Source organism: Pituophis catenifer, unplaced genomic scaffold (assembly GCF_029215685.1).
Source record: "Pituophis catenifer annectens isolate HBS135680 unplaced genomic scaffold, rPitCat1.0.hap2 SCAF_2, whole genome shotgun sequence".
Lineage (NCBI taxonomy): Eukaryota > Metazoa > Chordata > Lepidosauria > Squamata > Colubridae > Pituophis > Pituophis catenifer.
Window position 1 is genome coordinate 137,179,414 of NW_027256882.1, and position 18,200 is coordinate 137,197,613.

General features: G+C 41.3%; 1 protein-coding gene across 1 annotated transcript; it reads right to left on the reverse strand.

The window, feature by feature from the left end:
- Positions 1-10,309: 10,309 nt before the first annotated feature.
- Positions 10,310-12,788, reverse strand: SOCS3 (suppressor of cytokine signaling 3). The gene is made up of 2 exons (XM_070937665.1): positions 12,690-12,788; positions 10,310-12,284 (listed from the first exon to the last, which is right to left on the reverse strand). Exon 2 carries the CDS (start codon positions 12,214-12,216, stop codon positions 11,599-11,601), a length of 618 nt encoding a protein of 205 aa, XP_070793766.1. The 5' UTR covers positions 12,217-12,284; positions 12,690-12,788; the 3' UTR covers positions 10,310-11,598.
- Between the last annotated feature and the right edge of the window lie 5,412 nt (positions 12,789-18,200).

Below are 18,200 nucleotides of genomic sequence, written 5' to 3' on the forward strand. Positions count from 1 at the left end.
TTTAAAAATAACACAGAAATGATAAAACATACCAAATGGCATAAGAACATGTTCTGTTATTTGTGTGGAGTGTTGAAGCTAATTTTGACAGTATAAAAAATAGAGGTGCCAAAACTGGCCAGGCTGGACATCTTGGGGTCAATCAGGTCAAAATAATGTGGCTAATTTAATTGCAAATGGTAACGTAGTGGATCTAAATGGTACACTGAACAAATGTAACATTGAATGGGGAAGTCCAGCCATCACAGCATTGCAGCAGGAATAGTGACTCCAGAACTCTACCATTATTTCTGAATTTTTTTCCTCTGCCCTTTCCATATCTGCTCCATCATAACCCAAAGGGAACAAAATTAGAAGAAAAACGGATAAAAAGCGCTGTGGGTCCTGGTGCTTTCTAATTAGTACTGATAATGTTACCTGGTTGGGTAATGAAACATCTGCAAGAAAACAAGCAAGCTCACAAAGGATCAAGGACCCTGTGCTACAAATTTTCTCTTCTACAGGTAGTCATCAACTTACAACTGCAATTGAGCCCAAAATTCCCATTCCTAAGGTGAGACAGTTTTTAAGTGAATTTTGTCCCTTTTTACAACGTTTCTTGCCCCAATTGTTAAGTGAATCACTGCAGTTATTAAGTTAGTGACACATTTTTAAGTGAATCTGGCTTCCCTACTGACTTTGCTTGTCAGAAGGTTGCAAAAGGTGATCACATGAACCCAGGATATTCGTTATAAATTTTACACCAATTGCCAAGAGGTCAAATTTTAAACATGTGACCATGGGGGATGTTGCAATGGCCGTAAGCATGAAAAATGGTCATAAATCACTTTTTTCAGTGCTGTGGTAACTTTGGGTGGTCTAAACCAGGGGTCTGCAACCTTAAACACTCAAAGAGCGATTTGGAATCATTTCCCACAGAAAAGAAAACACTGGGAGCCACAAAACCCTTCCCGTGCCTGACTATTTCTTGAGTGGCCACAAAACTAGCATATGTAGTTGAATTAAACGTTCTGTTTTCTTCTGAAACTTTTCTTTTCTTGGATTTATCCATGGTTGGCCAACTGGGGGTTGAAAAGCTCAATAAATCTCGTGCTGGCAGGTGTCACACACTGGCAGTTGTGATGCATATTTTTGAGTGACAGGGAGCCGCAGCAGAGGGGTGAAAGAGCCACATGTGGCTCCAGAGCCGCAGGTTGCTGACCCCTGGTCTAAACGAATGGTTGTACGTCAAGGACTACTCATATTGAGATCAAAAGCAGCCCATAAGCGGGCGGCACCATAAATATCACTTTTGCATAACTTCTTCCCCCTGCCTTTTTAATATATGAAATACATGCCAGATATCATATTTTACCATGTACTGTGATGGAACCAAGGTGTTGGATTGAGGAGGTGGGGGTGATAAAAAATCAACATGAAAACGGCAGTTATGCAATCAAAATCTTTCTTCTTCTGACTTGAGTCATTTGTGCGGCTATCATATTGCTTTGGTCTCCTAAGGACGCCATATATGTGTATGTTGTAGCCAGCCGAGAACTAGTTTGCATGCAAAACATCAAGTTGTCCTTTTTTTAAAAGAAAAAGAAAAAGAAAAGAAAAGTGCAATGTGATTACGTTGAAAGGGAATGACCTGCCTGGGCTACAGGTGGGAAACAGGGAGAAGCAACATTTCTTATGACAGGAGAATGGTGTGGCCAGAAACATTGACACTCAGCAACAACAATAATACAAGATGAGGAGGAGGAGGAAGAGGAGGAGGAGGCTGCCTTTGTTCTGGTGTCAAGTAAACCTCTGCAGAGACAGAAAAACCAACTCAGCTCATGAAAATCAAACATTTTATCTGACCAGAGAGTCATTTTGAACTGGTGCAAAGTCCCCTCATGTCAAGGATGCCCTTATTTCTTCTAAGGCCTGTGTTTGGTTTCTACTACAAGATAGGCAAATTCAAATATAGATGTCACAAAGAGGTCATCCGTTATGACTCCTCATTTATTATGTCAAGAGGCTATCTGCCTCTGCTTGTCTCACTGCTGTGTCATTTTCTGGTAACAAAGAAATGAATACATTTCATCTGGGGGCATTTATAAACTTCATTTATCTTTTTCCCTGAATCCATGCTACATAATGTTTGCTTCCCCCCCCACCCCATCCTCAGGAAAAACCACTCCTTTCCCTTAATCTGATTGTATAACTTCCTCTCTCAACAGAGGGTATGCCCATTATCAGTGCCCAAAGGCGTCACATCGTAATGAACATAGATTAAAATAAAATGCATCTCTGGAAATGATTGCTAGTGGCAGCAGAAAGATTGTGAAGAATAAAGACCAATTTAAACAAACCTTTCCATGTGATCAACCCGCCCATTTGTAAATTAGATCTGTCACAAATACATAGTTCTTGCAGGAACTTCATCTCAGAAGGAATTTGTCTTTTGTGTGTGCAAGGGGAAATGCCTATGTCACCTGAAGGTTTCGTAGAAACATTCATAGTATTGGGAAATCTGCTCTTGATTCATCAGGACAAAATTATAAATCAGTCAAAAGGTTCTTAATCAATTTAACTGATTAATTGACTATATTTGCCAGTCCTATTTATGACTAATACATCAAAAAAAAAAGTGCAGCAACTTCCTTGAATGGAAGCCAGCCAGCAATTTAGTACTTGTCTATCTGGTTTTAATGGGATTTATTCCCACACATTGGATTATAGCCTTCTCTTTTTTGGTTTTGCTTCTGTATTTGCCAATTTTGGATTAGTCCTCTAACAATGTTTGTGAATGCATGTCTTAATTTCATTGTTATTCATAAGGTACAAGTGTTGTACCTTATGATTCTTGATGAACGTATCTTTTCTTTTATGTACACTGAGAGCATATGCACCAAGACAAATTCCTTGTGTGTCCAATCACACTTGGCCAATAAAAAATTCTATTCTATTCTATTATTTAGTGGAAAACTTAGGGATATTTTTTCATTGTTAGAAACCCTTGAAGAAATATATACTGCATCAGATATTTTTAAAATTACAGATGTGTACACTTTGATAAAGTATGAAGGTATTTCAGCATGGGAATTAATTAAGCATGGGACTTAATTGAGCTGAAACTTAAAAAAAAACAGTTAAACTGTTTCTTAAACCTCCCACAAAACAACGTTAAAAATATATCTATGCATCATTAATTTGTAATTGTGGATCATACAGTTGGTGGAGCAAAGCAACAGTCAATCTTGCTGCCCCATTTTATTTTTTTAAGAGAAGGAAAATGCCAAGGAAGCTGGTGAAAGCTTCTCTGGAATTATTCACTGATGGTTAGGAAGATAAATGAGAAGAACAAATAACAAAAAATCTTACGGTAATTAATGGCATTTTCCAGAACATACAGTATGTATTTGAAGCTTAAACTCCACTTCAGTAGATATATTAGAAATAAAGTCCTAGAGACAAAAGGAGAGGAAGGGAGGTAGGAAGGCAGAAAGGTAAGAAGGCAGACTGGCGACAGGCAGAAAGGAAGGAAGGAAGTAAGTAGGTACTGGTAGTAAAAGTGAGTCTTAGATCTAGAACTGTTGGAGAACATATGTACTGCATTTGGCTTCTACAGTCTGGTTCCATATCAGCTAGATCTCACAGCAGCTCCTATCTGATCCTTTTCAATGAGATGGCAAAGCTACTGGGAATGATGGCAGTTATAGCTCAGTGTCTGAGGATACCAGATTGATGGTGCTATTTTACCCTGTTCAGTGTATACTTATGGTTCAAAATGTCATGGGCAACGACGGTTATATTATTAAAAATTAATTCCTTCACTTAGTGGCTATTGGTTTAATTGTCACCATAAATTATACTGTAACTTCTGAAAGAAAACTGCAGGAGATGGTTACAAAGTTTAACTATTTATTAAAGCATGACTTGTGCATGACATTATTTTGTCAACAGCTACATCTTCTAATCCTTACCATAGCATTTTACTATTTTTAGTATTTTTATTTATATGCACATATCAATACAAGACCTACTTTTCCCCATAATAATAATCCTGTGAGGTAAATTGGACTGGAAAATAAACCATCTGGAAAACTTATTTGTCTGGAAATGGACAACAACCGGGGTTTAATCTGCTTCTACCGTATTGGCTCTCATTATGCTTTTTATCTAGGTTCTGTTATTCTGTCTGATTGTGTTGATGAAATATATCACTACTAAACATGTCGGTGGACTGAATAAAGGTTTAGTCATACTTTAGAGTAAACCCACTGAATTAGATAGGGTTCAGCTTAGTCATAATTTACGTCCTCCTGATTTCATCAGTTCCATCTGAAATCTGGATATATAAATTCCAATTACTGTCAAATGTAGTTTTCCAGATAGCATTGAAATGCAATTTTTGTCCCAATTGCTCATTTTTGTTCCAGCTACTCTTCTTCTGATTAACAAAAAGCCAGTAGAACATTTTACGTATAAATATCATGACCAAAACCCTGTTTCTGTTTAAAATGTGTAGTCATTTTTTATCTTATATAACAAAGTCAAAAAGTGTCATATTGCGATTCTTGTCTTGACGTAGTTCTGACATTGGTTTATTTAATTGCCAAATCTGGAAACTGCCTATCTCATTTCCAGAGTAACTCTGTACAATTAAAACATAAAACATAAAACCCATAAATAAATATTATATTAGGAGGAAATTAAAACAAGAATAAAATTGTTCCTCATTTTACAATTGGCACTTCTGGACCTTACAAAATGGCAGTTCATGGGTATGCCGAATAGAATAGAATAGAATAGAATAGAATAGAATAGAATAGAATAGAATAGAATAGAATAGAATAGAATACTCTATTGGCCAAGTGTGATTGGACACAGGAGGAATTTGTCTCTGGTGCATAAAGTCTCACTGTACATACAAACAACAAAATAATATAATCATAAGATACCATTAGAAGGGTGTAATGGAAAAGATGAGAAGGTTAATAGTATTTACACAATTTAAGGTTTTGTCATGTTGTAGTTCACCTGCAAAGACAGTCATGAAATTGACTTGGGTTGGTTCTCTTTAGAGAGGATCCCTATATAGTCATTATCCCTTCTGGGATGAGTAATACAATCCAAAATTGGCCTGGGCAACAACAACAAAAAAAGTCAGTATAAAGGCAAGTGGAGAATGAAGGATGAGTATATGTTAAATTGACCTCAAATTTATCACTGTTTATGAATTTACAATAGTCCTTGTGTTAAGTATTTCCAATCTATTTTTTGAAAAACTTCTACTCATACATAATTCTGGCAAATGCTTGTTTCACATTCTTCGAACACCGGCTGACAGGAACTGGTTAATTGTGTAAAGCATTAGATAAGGGCTGTGCATCCTGCATTTGGTGGAGATACTTTCCTGTTGGGACAGGGTATTTCCTGCCAGTCAAATTAGGGCCGATTGGCTGAAGTTTATTACTATATTCAACAAGGCAGGTCCACCCACTCCCCCATTCAATGACTTTTTCCCCTTGGTGACATAAAGTCTACGAAAGCCAGAGCTTGAGAACTAAGGACAGGAACAGTGACTTACTGATAAAGTTTCTCAGTTCCCTGCATTATGCAGAACTAGAGAAATTTCTGGAGCAATTATGAGACTTGAGAAACTTCTGCTTAAAGTTGGCTCCTGGACCAGAAACGTCATGACTGATTGGGGCAGGTTCCAAGAAATGATAGGCATTTGCAAACCTTCCTGGATTCTTTGAATCAGCAACACATTGCAGCTGAGTGTTTTGTCCAGAAGTAAACAATCTGTTCAGAAGGTAGAAGGGGAGAGGCTGGGTTGGTCCAGGATAATTCAGTACTTGAGAGGAAACCATTCCCCTCAAGGAGAATCTAAATCCAATCAAATACTTCTGGCAATTGAATCCATTCCTCCCTTCCTTGATGTAAATATCACAGTGAACTACTCCTGGGGTTGGCTCTGAAATCCCAGACAGTTGCAGCTGGCAAGCTGATATAAGAGAGAGACAGTGTACAGGACAATCAAAATCATGGCAATGGTTTTAATTCTGCCTTCTTTGTGGATCTGTATGGGAACGGTATAGGTTCAGATGGTAAGAGCTGTTGGTAAACAATGAGAGGATTATGATGTGGTCTTTGGGTGAAACAAGGTAGAACTAAAGTGCTGTCCATGTTGAGAGCCTTCCAAAGAGAGTCTACTCAGCTCTCCCCTAGAAAGGGTTAATTTATTCATCCTCCACCATTAATGGAAAAGGCAGGCCCTCCACCTCAAATCTCCATAGCTGCTGCTATACCATAGACAGCAGCTGGAGTAAAGGAGATGGAAGGCCTCTCATTTCCTGGCACAGGCCAAAGAATAACAGTGATATCCCAGCCTTTAATCCTGTTGCTGTGGCAACCTAGATCTCAGCATGGAGAGGGGTGTGGGCCAACCAGGATCAGATGGCACTGACGCTGGGGATGTGCCTCAGCAGAGCTTGGCGTGGTGCCACCAGCTTAACTTGGGCTGGACATTCTTGACATAGCTCTGACTCAACTAGGAACCGCTGATTCCTGGCAGAGCCAGGACAATAGGCCAGAGGGCCAGGCAGGGGCCTGGCCAGGAACCTGTGCAGTCCTCCTTATCTTTCCATTTATTCTGCTAATGGATGATGCAAGATTAGAAAGATCAAAGTCATTCCACAAATGAAGCGACAAAGGTCTAGATTAATCACAGGTCTATTTGCAACTGAGCCTTGTTTTGCTGGAGCAGGGCCTATACTTCCCTTTGGACTAGAGTTCTCCAAACTTGGCAACTTTAAGCTTGGCGGACTTCAACTCCCAGAATTCCCCAGCCAGCAAAGGAGAATTCTGGGAGTTGAAGTCCTCCAGGCTTAAAATTGCCAAGGTTGGAGAACCCTGCTTTGGACAGTTCCCCTTTTTACTCCTGATGGCTTCTGTATATTTTTAACTGCTACATATCAAGTAAGAATTTCACTGGTGCAGTTATCTCTGGCATAGAGAGGCAGTGTGAAGATAGCACATATCAGGTGATTTTCTGACTCTCGTTCACTATTTAAAGGCAAAATAATCTTGACTGAAATAGAAGTGACAATATTATGGCCTTTGGCAATGCCAATGCAAAACACGATGCACTTTGAGCTAACTTATTTTATCTCTGACAGTGGTGAAATATAAAATTTGTTACTACTGGTTCTGTGGGCGTGGCTTGGTGGTGGGAGGTAATATGACTGAGTGGGCGTGGCCAACTTTTTTTTAAAAAACTTTTAAAACCATTTTTTCTACAACCTCAAAGAGGTTGTAAAAAAATGCTTTTAAAAGCCTCTGACGATCCCAGCTGACTTGCCTGATCGGCAGAGGCTTTTTTTCCTTTTAAAAACATTTTTTCTATAACGTCTTCGGCCGAAGAGGTTGGAGAAAAAAATGCTTTTAAAAATTAAAAAAAAAGCCTCTGATGATTGCATGGCTCAGCTGGGCATGGGGGAGGCAGGGATTTTTGCTACAGGTTCTCCGAACCACCCGCCTGCATCGCTACCGGATCGGGCGATCCAGTCCGAACTGTGAGTATTTCACCCCTGATCTCTGTATTATGTTTTTGGGGTACCTTCTCTTTTCCCAGCCTGGTGCTCCCAGCCTTATTAGTGGAGGATTGGAATAGTTCAAACACTTCTGGGATTCTTTTTCTTCAGCCCAAAGAACATATTCCATGTTCAAATGCCATGGATTATGAAGGAACGTTTAATAACTCCTGAAGTGTGTAAACCTATCCATGGATTCATCCAAACCTCATCCAATTTTGTTTTCTCCTCCATTATTTTTGTTTACAAACCGCAACCTCCTCTTGAAAAACCAATTCAGCTGGAAAAAGATCTGTTTTGCTTGCCCAGGGAATCCAGAGAAAGAATTGTTTTATATCGTCACTCAAATGAAGTAATGTGAAATACTAATCTTTAAGTGCCTTATATGTTTGGCCTGGGATAAAGCACAGGCCTCATCTCTGTATGTATGTATGTACTGTATGTACTGTATATGTGTATATGTGTGTGTGTGTTTATATGTATATGCAGGACTGGGATTCAGCCGGTTCTTACCAGTTTGGGCGAACCGGTAGTTGTGACCTGGGGGTGGGTCTGCCCACCTGCCCCAGCGCTATGCCGCCCTATTTAGCCGCGTTTTTAAAGTTATGCGTATGTGTGCAAGCGCTCACGAGCAAAGCACATATGCAGAAGGCTGCATGCATGCGCTCACATTTTTGGTGCTGGGGCGAACCGGTTGTTAAATTATGTGAAGCCCATCTCTGTGTATATGTTTATAACACCCATGTCCAGAATGGTGGGATATGAAGAATGAGGCTCAGGGCCATTATAACAGGACTGGAGTAGAAAGCATTGGTCAGGCCAAATGATTAAAGGTTGTGTTGCTATCGGGGGAGGGTATAGGGATATACCATACTGAGTATCTCTGTACACCAGTAGCCCTTTCATAAAATAAATAGAAAAGTTACATTCTTAAATATACAACTGTGTTTTACTTTAAAAAAGAAGAAGAAAAGAAACAGCAAGCTGATAGAAACAACAGGTATGAGTTTGGGAAGTGGTACCAGTGAAGGAAAGAGGCAAATGTAGGGATAGAGACATAAGTTGAAGGATACTGTAGAAAAGGAGAATATTATTTAGAGGGGATAAATTGTGGGCAAAAAAAATATTCACACTTGTGAAGCCAGGGTTGACTCAGTTTTAGGTAAAATACACATCATGTAGTTGAAGACAGACAGTACATACATACATGGTGAAAAAAAAAATAGACTCCTTCTAAATTGGTCCATCAGAAAATACCTCCTCCACTCCCCATTTTGTTAGCAAATGTTGGGAGTGATAAGGAAGCAGCTTTCTGCAAACACATGAAGGGAGCTGACATGCAGACAGCACGTTCACCACCAGAACTTTCCACTGCCCTTGAGAAGCTCCCAAAGCTAAACAAGCTATCTTATCATACCTCTCAGTGGTCTGGCTGTGATATGATGGGAATTGGAGTTAGATTGCAGGAAGCCTCACTGAAAAGTTTGCATATCAAGGGAAGTGTTTTACACATTGCTTATTTCTGGGAAACATGATTTTGCTTATGTCAGGGATGTTGCCCTGGGCCTCTTTAAATTGTTATTCCATCACAATTACCATCACTTCTAACCCTTAATTATACTGAGCAGAGCTAATGAGACTTGGGAAGTCAACATTTCTGGAAAGCTGCTAGCCTTGCCATAATTACAACAATAGTCAAGACCCTGAATGGTGAACACGATCCTTGTTCAGTTGTTTCCTCTTCCAATACAGTTCCCTAGGTTGATTTCATCTAGCCAAAGCTCTTTGGTATTTGCTTTACTTGGGAGAAAAATGGCAGGAGAGGGAATAACAACTGCAAAGGGAAAAGCAACCATTTTGATTTCACATCACCATCAGTTCTTTTGAAATATGGCCGCACAGAAAGATAGTAAATAAATAAATAAGTAATGGGCTTGATGGACTCATTTAAAATAGTGTTATTTACTATAACGTCTTATAGCAAAGGCCATTTAGCTCGGCAATGTCTACTCTGGCTGGCAGTAGTAGTCCAGGATTCAGGTAAAGGTCTTCTATACCTTGCTAATTCTAGGTGCCATTGACTGAATTTGGAATATTCTGCATATAAAATATCTGCTGTTCCAGATACTTATTCCCCACCCCCACCCCCCAGGGTTTGTTTTTTATTTTTTGCTTCTGGGTTTAGCTCTGTGGTGGCGATTGGGAATGCAAACAATGGCATGATGGCAGCTTTTGCTTGCCATCAAATACTTGTATAAGCCACGAAACAAACAGGGTAAATACTATTTTCATTATTACTTATATTTCAAAGTCCTATGGCCATTACACTAGTGATATCCTTTATGTGTCCCTATGGCATTTCAGAAATACACACAGAAGACTTCCTTCCTCCCATGCAGAAGGCTGCAAGTAGTTATTACTTAAGTGCATTCCACACAGAATCAATTAATTCTGAGTGTGCAATGAATCTGTGTCCAAGGTGGTGATAAAAAGCAGCGCTCAATGATAAGGAGTCAATGCCTTTCTAGCATTTCCTTAGAAAAAGCAGTGATGTGTAGATGCGCATTTACTATAACTGAGACTAATGATAGCAAAACAGCCTTACTTTTCACTGCAGTCTTGGCCAATGGATCTTTTTTGCTTTCTATTATTAAAAGATTACTGGATTGGGATTTAAGATGTAGATAACATTGGAGGGAAGACACTTAGGGAGGGAAGAAGAAGAGAAGTGAGTCAAACCATTAATTTAAAAAATAGTGCTTTTTATTATAAATTATTGAATGCTGTCTTTAAAGTCCCTTGAATATAAATATAAATAGATGTGCAAAGTTTTCTTCCAAGTTTGATTTTTGGTGGAGTCTTCAAGCATGTCTAACAGCCTTCAAGGCTGAAGGGTGGAATCTTTATAAAAGACAGAACAATTTTACTTAGGCAGGTCTGTAAACATTTCTTTCTGTAAAAACAAAACCCTATCTGCCCTTCTAAAACCCTGATATGCAAAAATAAGATGAACCCACAAAATTTTGGTTACAGTTTTTTACAAAAAAAAAAAGTTAAATTAAGGAGTTCCAGGTAATTCTCTTGTTGCTACATTCCTGTACGGTTTTCAGTTATTCAGTGCAATCGAGGACCCAAACAAATCCACAACCTCTGTTATAGATGTAATGCCATTTTTTGATGAGCTAAAATTCCAAAAAGGAAGGAAAGAAATTAGCAGCCTGAGCAGAAAAGTCAAGGTAGAATAAACACTCAGGAGAAACACCAGATCATGTAACATTCAGTTTGGTGTTCCAAAAAGCAATAAAGAAATCTCAGAGAGTTATGTCTTTTGCCTGCATGATGGCCCAGAGAGTGAATGGTATTTTCTTCACGGGATTTCATTAATAGTCTATGGAGGATGTGGATTTCTTCTTAAGGCTTAGTCCCATGAATAAAATATTGTGGCAACAACCTCCAAGGAAGAAACTTGGGTTGAAAGGAGATTTGTCCCTCCTGGAGGTTGCAAGAGGTAAAGATTAATAACAATAACCGGAATAAAAAAGATTTCCCCCTTAAAACTGAGGAAAACATTGATTTTCAGGCACTAGCTGGATTCCAGTGCATGCATTCCTTTGTCAGAAGAATGGTTCTGGTCAAAAGTCTTTAGAGGTGGTCTGGTCCAGTGCAGAGCAATCAGCTCTTTGTAAACGGTCCGTTGGTTAAGGAAGTTTGCAAACCATCCTATCGTGCCCATCCAAAGCCAGAGAAACAGTTTTTATCAAGGAGCAACAGCCTGTTCCATAGTCCAACAGCATCAGTCACTTGCACAAATCCCCTGTTGGCAAGTTATCCAGCACAAGCAACAGCAAGACAGTTTCTGTGCTGGGCAGAGGTTCCTAGGCTACTCTGTGTGCTGGGCCCCTCTGCCCCTTTCATAATCCACATGCTAAGGAAAAAAAAGTGTGAGTTTTGTCCTGGATTCTCCATCTTCATCCTTTCTTCGTTCTGCTCTTGTGCTTGTGTCATGGGCTAATCCTGCTGAAAAAGCTCCTTAGAAAGTCGCATCATACTGATCCAAGAAGTCTTTGATGGGAGCAGGAAGCTGGGTCCTCTTCTCATAGGAATCCAAGTGCCCATTGACAGTCTTGCGACACAAATGTTGTAGAGTGGAGACACTGGAGGAGAGGGGGCGGCTCAGCACCAGCGGGATCTTCTCTTCACCTGAGTGGATATAGTAGGCACGTTTAGGGTGCGATGCCTGCCCTGGTTGTTGCTCAGGGAGGGGCATGTAGTGATGAACGAGTTTGAGAACACAGTCAAATCGAGGCACAGGGTGGCTGCTATGCGGATCACTCTGGAGCGAGAAGCTGCCTCCTTCACACTGGATCCGCAAGTTTTTGGTGCCTGACTCAGTCTTCACGCTCAGAGTGAAGAAGTGGCGCTGGTCTGAGCTGTCACGGATGAGGAAGGTGCCGATGGGTTCAGAGCTCAGGAGCAGGTTGGCTTGACCACCTGTCACCGTGCTCCAGTAGAAGCCACTCTCCTGCAGCTTGCGCACAGCGTTCACCACCAGCTGATATTCGCTCTTGGAACTGAACGTCTTGAGGCGCAGGCTGGTGTCCAGCGGGTGGCTCATCCCGGTACTGGGGAACTTGCTGTGGGTGACCATGGCGCAGGGAGCCAGCTTTGCAAGTAATGTGGGCTGCTGCCAAGCGCAGCGGCTGCTAGGATGGGTACCTGTGAATGGAGGGAAAAGAATGTTTTAAGACAAAGAGCATCTCAATAGGCGTTTCACCCTGCAGGCCCAATTCACTGCATCTTCCCCGTCATTCGGGACCTGAATTCTTACTTTCCTACCCTATCGCCAAGATATTCCCCCAGTTTGGTCGCTGCCTCTTGGGCCAAATGCTACCTCAGAGGGCATCCCTCCCTGGGATGGATCCCCCAAAATAACTACTCTGAGTCTGCCTCCCCTCCCGTCGCACGCAACCCATCCCCCTCGCTGGCTCCGGGCTCCCCATTTCGCGTTGCTTTCTCTCACGGTGCGCTCCAGGCGCCCCGGGACCACCCCTTGCCCGTAGCAGCCCGGGACCTTGGTCGTTCGGCTATTTCTCAAGAGATCGGAGCAGAGTCGGTGGTTACCTGGGGGGCGAGAAAAGAGTCGCGGGGGGAATCGAAGCTGCTGGCAGAGCGCGGCTGCTGGCGAGGCAGAACGAAGAGCGGTCCGCTTCAGCGCGCTTAGCTTGTCCTACTTTACAAAGCTGCCAGAGCTCCTATCGGAGGCTTTTATAGAGCATCCGCTTGGCCCCGCCTCGTGGTTCCTGGAACTCGGTTCTGCCGGGAGGGCGAGTGCGTCCCAGGCAGCCAGCCAGCCAGGCAGCGGCCAGCCCATTCCGGGCAGCGAGGCCTCCTTTCCCCTCCCCCGCTCCCTCCCTGTCCTGGCCGCTTCTCGGCCCGCCACTTGCTCCAAGGAACCAGCGGGAAGGCTGGAGTCACGTCGCTCCCTTGGCGAGAAGACCTGCGGCCCGCGGGCAGAGGCGGCCGCCTTTTCCCTCTAAGGGGCGATATTTGGGGACGTGTGAGCTGAGGGCTTCCACGCGCGGTGGGACGCCCGAGGCCTCGTGGCGGGGTCTTTTTCCCCTATGTCTCTTCCCGGGAAAAAGCGCGTGGGAAAAAAGCGCCCGAAAGACTTGGCGGCCAAGGACGGCGTGGTGCCTCTCAAACAAACTCGCGTGTCATCTCAAGTTTCTTCATTCCTAATGTGGTTTCTTTTGTGGCTCTTCCAGTCACTCTTTTGCATTTCTTCGAAAACAGCCATCTTCCAAAGCGCTTGAGACCCCTTCCCCCCCCCCCCCCCGCTAGTTCCTTTTTTATATTGTGTGGTAAGGATGGTTGAGAACCCGCGTGGGTGACCCACGCTAGAGGGCGCCCTTCCTGGGATGTAACAGGGACGTTTACTGGCATGGGTAAGAAGCCAAGGGCTTCTCAGGTCACCCTAGTGGCACAATTCAACATTTCTTTTTGAGAAGTTCAGGTTTGGCAAATAATGCCATTCCTGGTGGATTGGGATGAGGTTTCTTTTTAGCCTTATAAGTAGGGCTTTGCGATAAAGGGATTACAGAGAATTTGCCAGAACAGAAATTCGCATATTTGCATATCTACTGATTACTCAGAATGTCAGCAGCCCCATATTATGTACAGGACTGCTGATAGTTCAAGGAGCTCCAATAGCAGATGGGGAAATAGGATTTGTTATGAGCTTCGATGCATTGAAAGGAAATCAACCTTTGTGGGATAAACCTGTAAATGCATCAAGAACTGCTTCCCGATGAGACCTCTAGCAGGAATTACTGTGCTTTGTTGATGGAATTTTACTGAATTCCACATGACTTCCTCCAAACCTTTCTTTTCTTCTTTTGCTATTTTTAAAATAGTCAAACCAAAATGGAAAACAATATCCTTTGTTTGGTAACAGTAAGGGGCCATCTATCTGGAAGTGCCCCTTGTAACTCCCGAGTCTTGTGCACTTTGCTTCCACAAAGCAGTTTTTTCTTCTACCTGGAAGAAAACCTCCCTCCTATTAACTCAAACTGGGTACCTACAAAGCAACCTCAGAAATGCATCAGCATTTATCAGCAGAGCTAAAACATGCATGAAGCAGCCTGGGAAACCCTCTGGTTACATTGATGTCAGTCAGAAGGCGTTTCCCAATCTCTGAAGAGATAAATGACAGAAATCTAAATATAAATGTTGAAAAGCATTTGCTTTGCAGGTGTCCCTTTCTCTCTCCAACTTCAGCATCTCATGGGGTTTGGCTGGATGCCCTTGGACTGGGGAAAGGTTTGGTGCTTGATTGTCCGGTGCATTCTTATTTTTCCCCTCCCAGGGATTACATTCATATTCTATCCTTACTTGCCCTTTCCAGAGGAGCTGCAGGGAAGAGAAACATTGGGAACCAGAAAAGCAAGAACCCCTCCCCCTTCTTTGCTTTAATTTGGTGCCTTGGGGCTCAGGGAAACAGGTCGGGTTACTGAGTGAACCAATGACTGGATGTGCTGCAGCTGCAACTCTTAAGGGAAAGAGTCTGTTTTGCAAGAAAACAGGAGATTAAGGAAGCCTTTCGAATAAAATTATGGGCTCCGATTGTGGCTCAACTCCTGACATTTTTTCTAGCATGTGAGAAATGTGAAGTGCAGGCTGGAACAGCTCCGTAGTATAGAGGAAATAGAAAGCCTTTTGTGATTGTGTAAGGCATACTTTATGCAACCTTTGTGTACTTTGCAGTTCGAATGACATTTCCCTCAATAAACATGTATAATGTGAGAGGCATAGACAACTCTAAATGCTGAGAAGGGATGAGTGTGCTATGAATACTGGCTGACTGAACATTTTCAGAAGATTTTTTGTGGGTACGTGGGTATTTATGCACTTGCATCATAGAAGTTGCTACAGAAAATAATGACTCTCGTATGAAAGATGAAACAGCAACATTTAAAGCTTTATTTAGAGAATCTATAACCGGGTAAAGTAACAGTGGTTATTTATGTATGAGATCCAGGTTGTTCCCAATAGCATTCAGAGTAATTAAAAATGATTCTGAAGAAGTGATTGGGATCTCTTGTGAGCAGAAGTCAGACTCTTTATCTCTCTTAATTGAGGCAGCCCTTTTTTTTAGGCTGTTATGCCAACTTGAAAAAAGATGCTATTGTTTTAAGCAATTGACTCATTAAACTTAACACAACTCTTAAAACAACCACAACTTTCCCTCCCAGGCTTTAAAAGACAGGCTGCATTAATAAATAACACAGAAGTGTTATGCTTGCAAGTGGTCCAAAGCTCTTCTTCCAAATAATTTTTGAAGAGTACACAGCTCTGCTAAGAATGCAATAAAAATTGTGTACAAGCGTGGTTGCATGAGTTTGCATTGCCTATGGGTTAGTATAATTGAAATAGTAACAAATAGTACAGTACACCCTGTGTTAATTTACTCAAGCTCTTTTATTTACATTATAATTTATGCTCTAAATTTTCAGTGTGTTACAGCAGCTTTGGAGAGTTCAAAGAGTGATTGTTTCAAAAATAAATCAAACAAGCCACCAAGGTATTAACTTGAATCAGTTTTCACACTATACTGTACTATTATTTCAGAAACAAAATGATGACTATAAAAAACTTCCTTGCTGGCTGCATTCAAGGCAGTGCTTACATGTTCATCATTATGCTCAATAATAGCAATAAATTGTGAACCTATTTGGTGTAATGGTTAAGGTGTTGTCTAAAAACCCGGATACTATGAGTTCTAGTCCTGCCTTAGGCAGAAAAAGTGGCTGGGTGTCTTTGGGCTAGTCACTCTCTCAGCCCAACCCACCTTACAGGGTTGTTGTGGGTAAAAGAGGAGGGAGTATTATTAGGTATAATTGCAGCCTTGAGTTACTTATAAAAATAATAAAGGTGGGATAAATATCTAATCACCACAAAAGTGTACTAGAAATGGATAAAGTGTTAAAAGTACAAATGTATACAAATTAAATTATTATAGTAATAGTTCTGTTTCTTATGCAAGATATTTGGCAGAAAATAAAGTGCCCCCCTCTTCCCTATTTCTCTGTGCTCAATATTGGTTGCCTGACAAGATAAATCCGCATTATTATATGTTAGAGCTGAGTTCTTGGCAGGTCTTCCTACCATGCCTGAATGTTCAGCCTCAGAACTCAACTATAAGTCTCCTTTATCTCTTTTCCCAGCGAGAGAGGATCACAGATATGGTAAGTCTGAACTTGGGAATAAGCAGTGTCTATTGTATATGCTGCAATACAGAGAGGGAAGGAGGGAGGGAGGGAGGGAGTTTTCCTTGCCCCATAGCAGCTGCCCATGAGCAGCCAGGAACAAACACCAGCAAGCAGTTCTGGGAAGTGAAGCTGCAATAGCAGCTGCTCCAAAATGCAAACAATAAGATGCTGCCCAGAGTCTTTTCCTGGAGGAGAAGCAGAGGGCAGAAATGGGGGAAAACCATACCGGGTACTGTTAAAGAAAAGAAATGAAAGAAGTCTGGTGTTTGTTTAAATAAATAAGCCAGAGCTGAAGATGTACAGGAAGACTGGAATCTTAATCCGAGACGGTTTCTACTAGGTGTTGATAACACTAAAGCAGGCATATTAAGGGCTAACTGATCTGGGTTACAAAAATCCAGACTACCAGTTAAAGACAATAAAGAGATTGGGTTTTTTCACATCTCTTTACTGCTATCTAATGGTCATCTAGATTTCTGCAGCATAGATCTGGTATCCTGTCTGTGGCAGATGATATCTGAATTGCATCCCATCTGGACATTTACTGTGCATGCTGCCAGAGCTGCTGTATGAATCCAGAAAACTAAACACCACTGTTTTAATGGGGCTTAGTCTCAAACCAGATCTCTGGTATACTATATGAATTGCATCTTCATGCAGGGAGGTGGGATAGGAGACAAGCTAATGATTCTCTGCAATTCTGTTTTATTTTTTCTTCTGAAACTGCTGTCCTTCCACTGAGGAAACAAACCCATAGTATGATCCTGCTGCATATATTAGCAGACTGCTGTTACATGAAATGGGATGGAGTTTTGATTGGAAAATAGAGCACAGCTGAAGTGTGTCAGGGTCCAAGGAACACCCCCAATGAAATAAAACTCCGAGGCCTGAGGTTCTTCAAAGTTCCAATTTATTAGAGATGTCATGTTGGCACATTTGGGAAAACCCAAATCTGAAAGCTTCCAGGTTTTCCACATCCAGCTAACAAATTCTTGAATTGCTGTCATTGCTGATCTCATTAACACTAAATTTCTCCCCATCTTGAGTTGCTTTAAAATTAAAAGTAATATAACAGAAAAATATTTTTAAAGTCAGAAAATTCCAGTACAGATTGCCATACTTGCTTTAGCTTTTGCACATCAAATTGGGTATAGGAAAAAGAGTGCTTTGTGAAGCATACCTTACCCCTATGCCTTCTTTTAGGTAGATCTCAAGAGAAGGGATTAGTGTGCCTCTTGCTACTTGAAAAAAACATATTGCCATAGATGAACTAACAACAGGTGCTTCCCATTACCAGCATTTCTGTCTCGAAAATAAGTTTGAAACTCACCCATGATACTTCTGCCAAATCAGCCTTGAAATACAGAGAATGAAGAATACCATAAACCAATAATTACTCATACTCTTTCCTTCATGCTGATCAACAGGCAAACACAGCTACTCTACCCCTCCCACCTCTCCCTGGTTATCAGAAGTCAGATGTTCTCAGCACCCCCCCCCTCAAAAGACGAGAAAGAGATCAGATCCTATCACACAGGCTTTTTAATATGTGCATTTGCAAAATGGGATACTGAGTGACAAAAGATTATATACAAAATAAAACCATTACAATCCTTCAACTTCTTCCCACCCATCTCGTCACAATTCCTTTGTTGCATTTAAACATCTGTGAAGAAGAAATTTTACATGTTGGTCTATTTTGCAAAAATTTAAATTTTTAAATTTACAGGTTAGATTGGGAAGGCAGATCACTAAATAAGCCACTTCTCTATTATTGTCTATAATCATGAAGTCAAATAGGAATGAAGTTCAATTCAGGGGAGACTTTATCTGCTTTCAATTTAAAGAATGTGTTATCAGATTA

Coding starts and splice junctions, on each gene's coding strand:
- SOCS3 (XM_070937665.1), bottom strand. CDS start 12,216: ATGGTCACCCACAGCAAGTTCCCCAGTACCGGGATGAGCCACCCGCTG.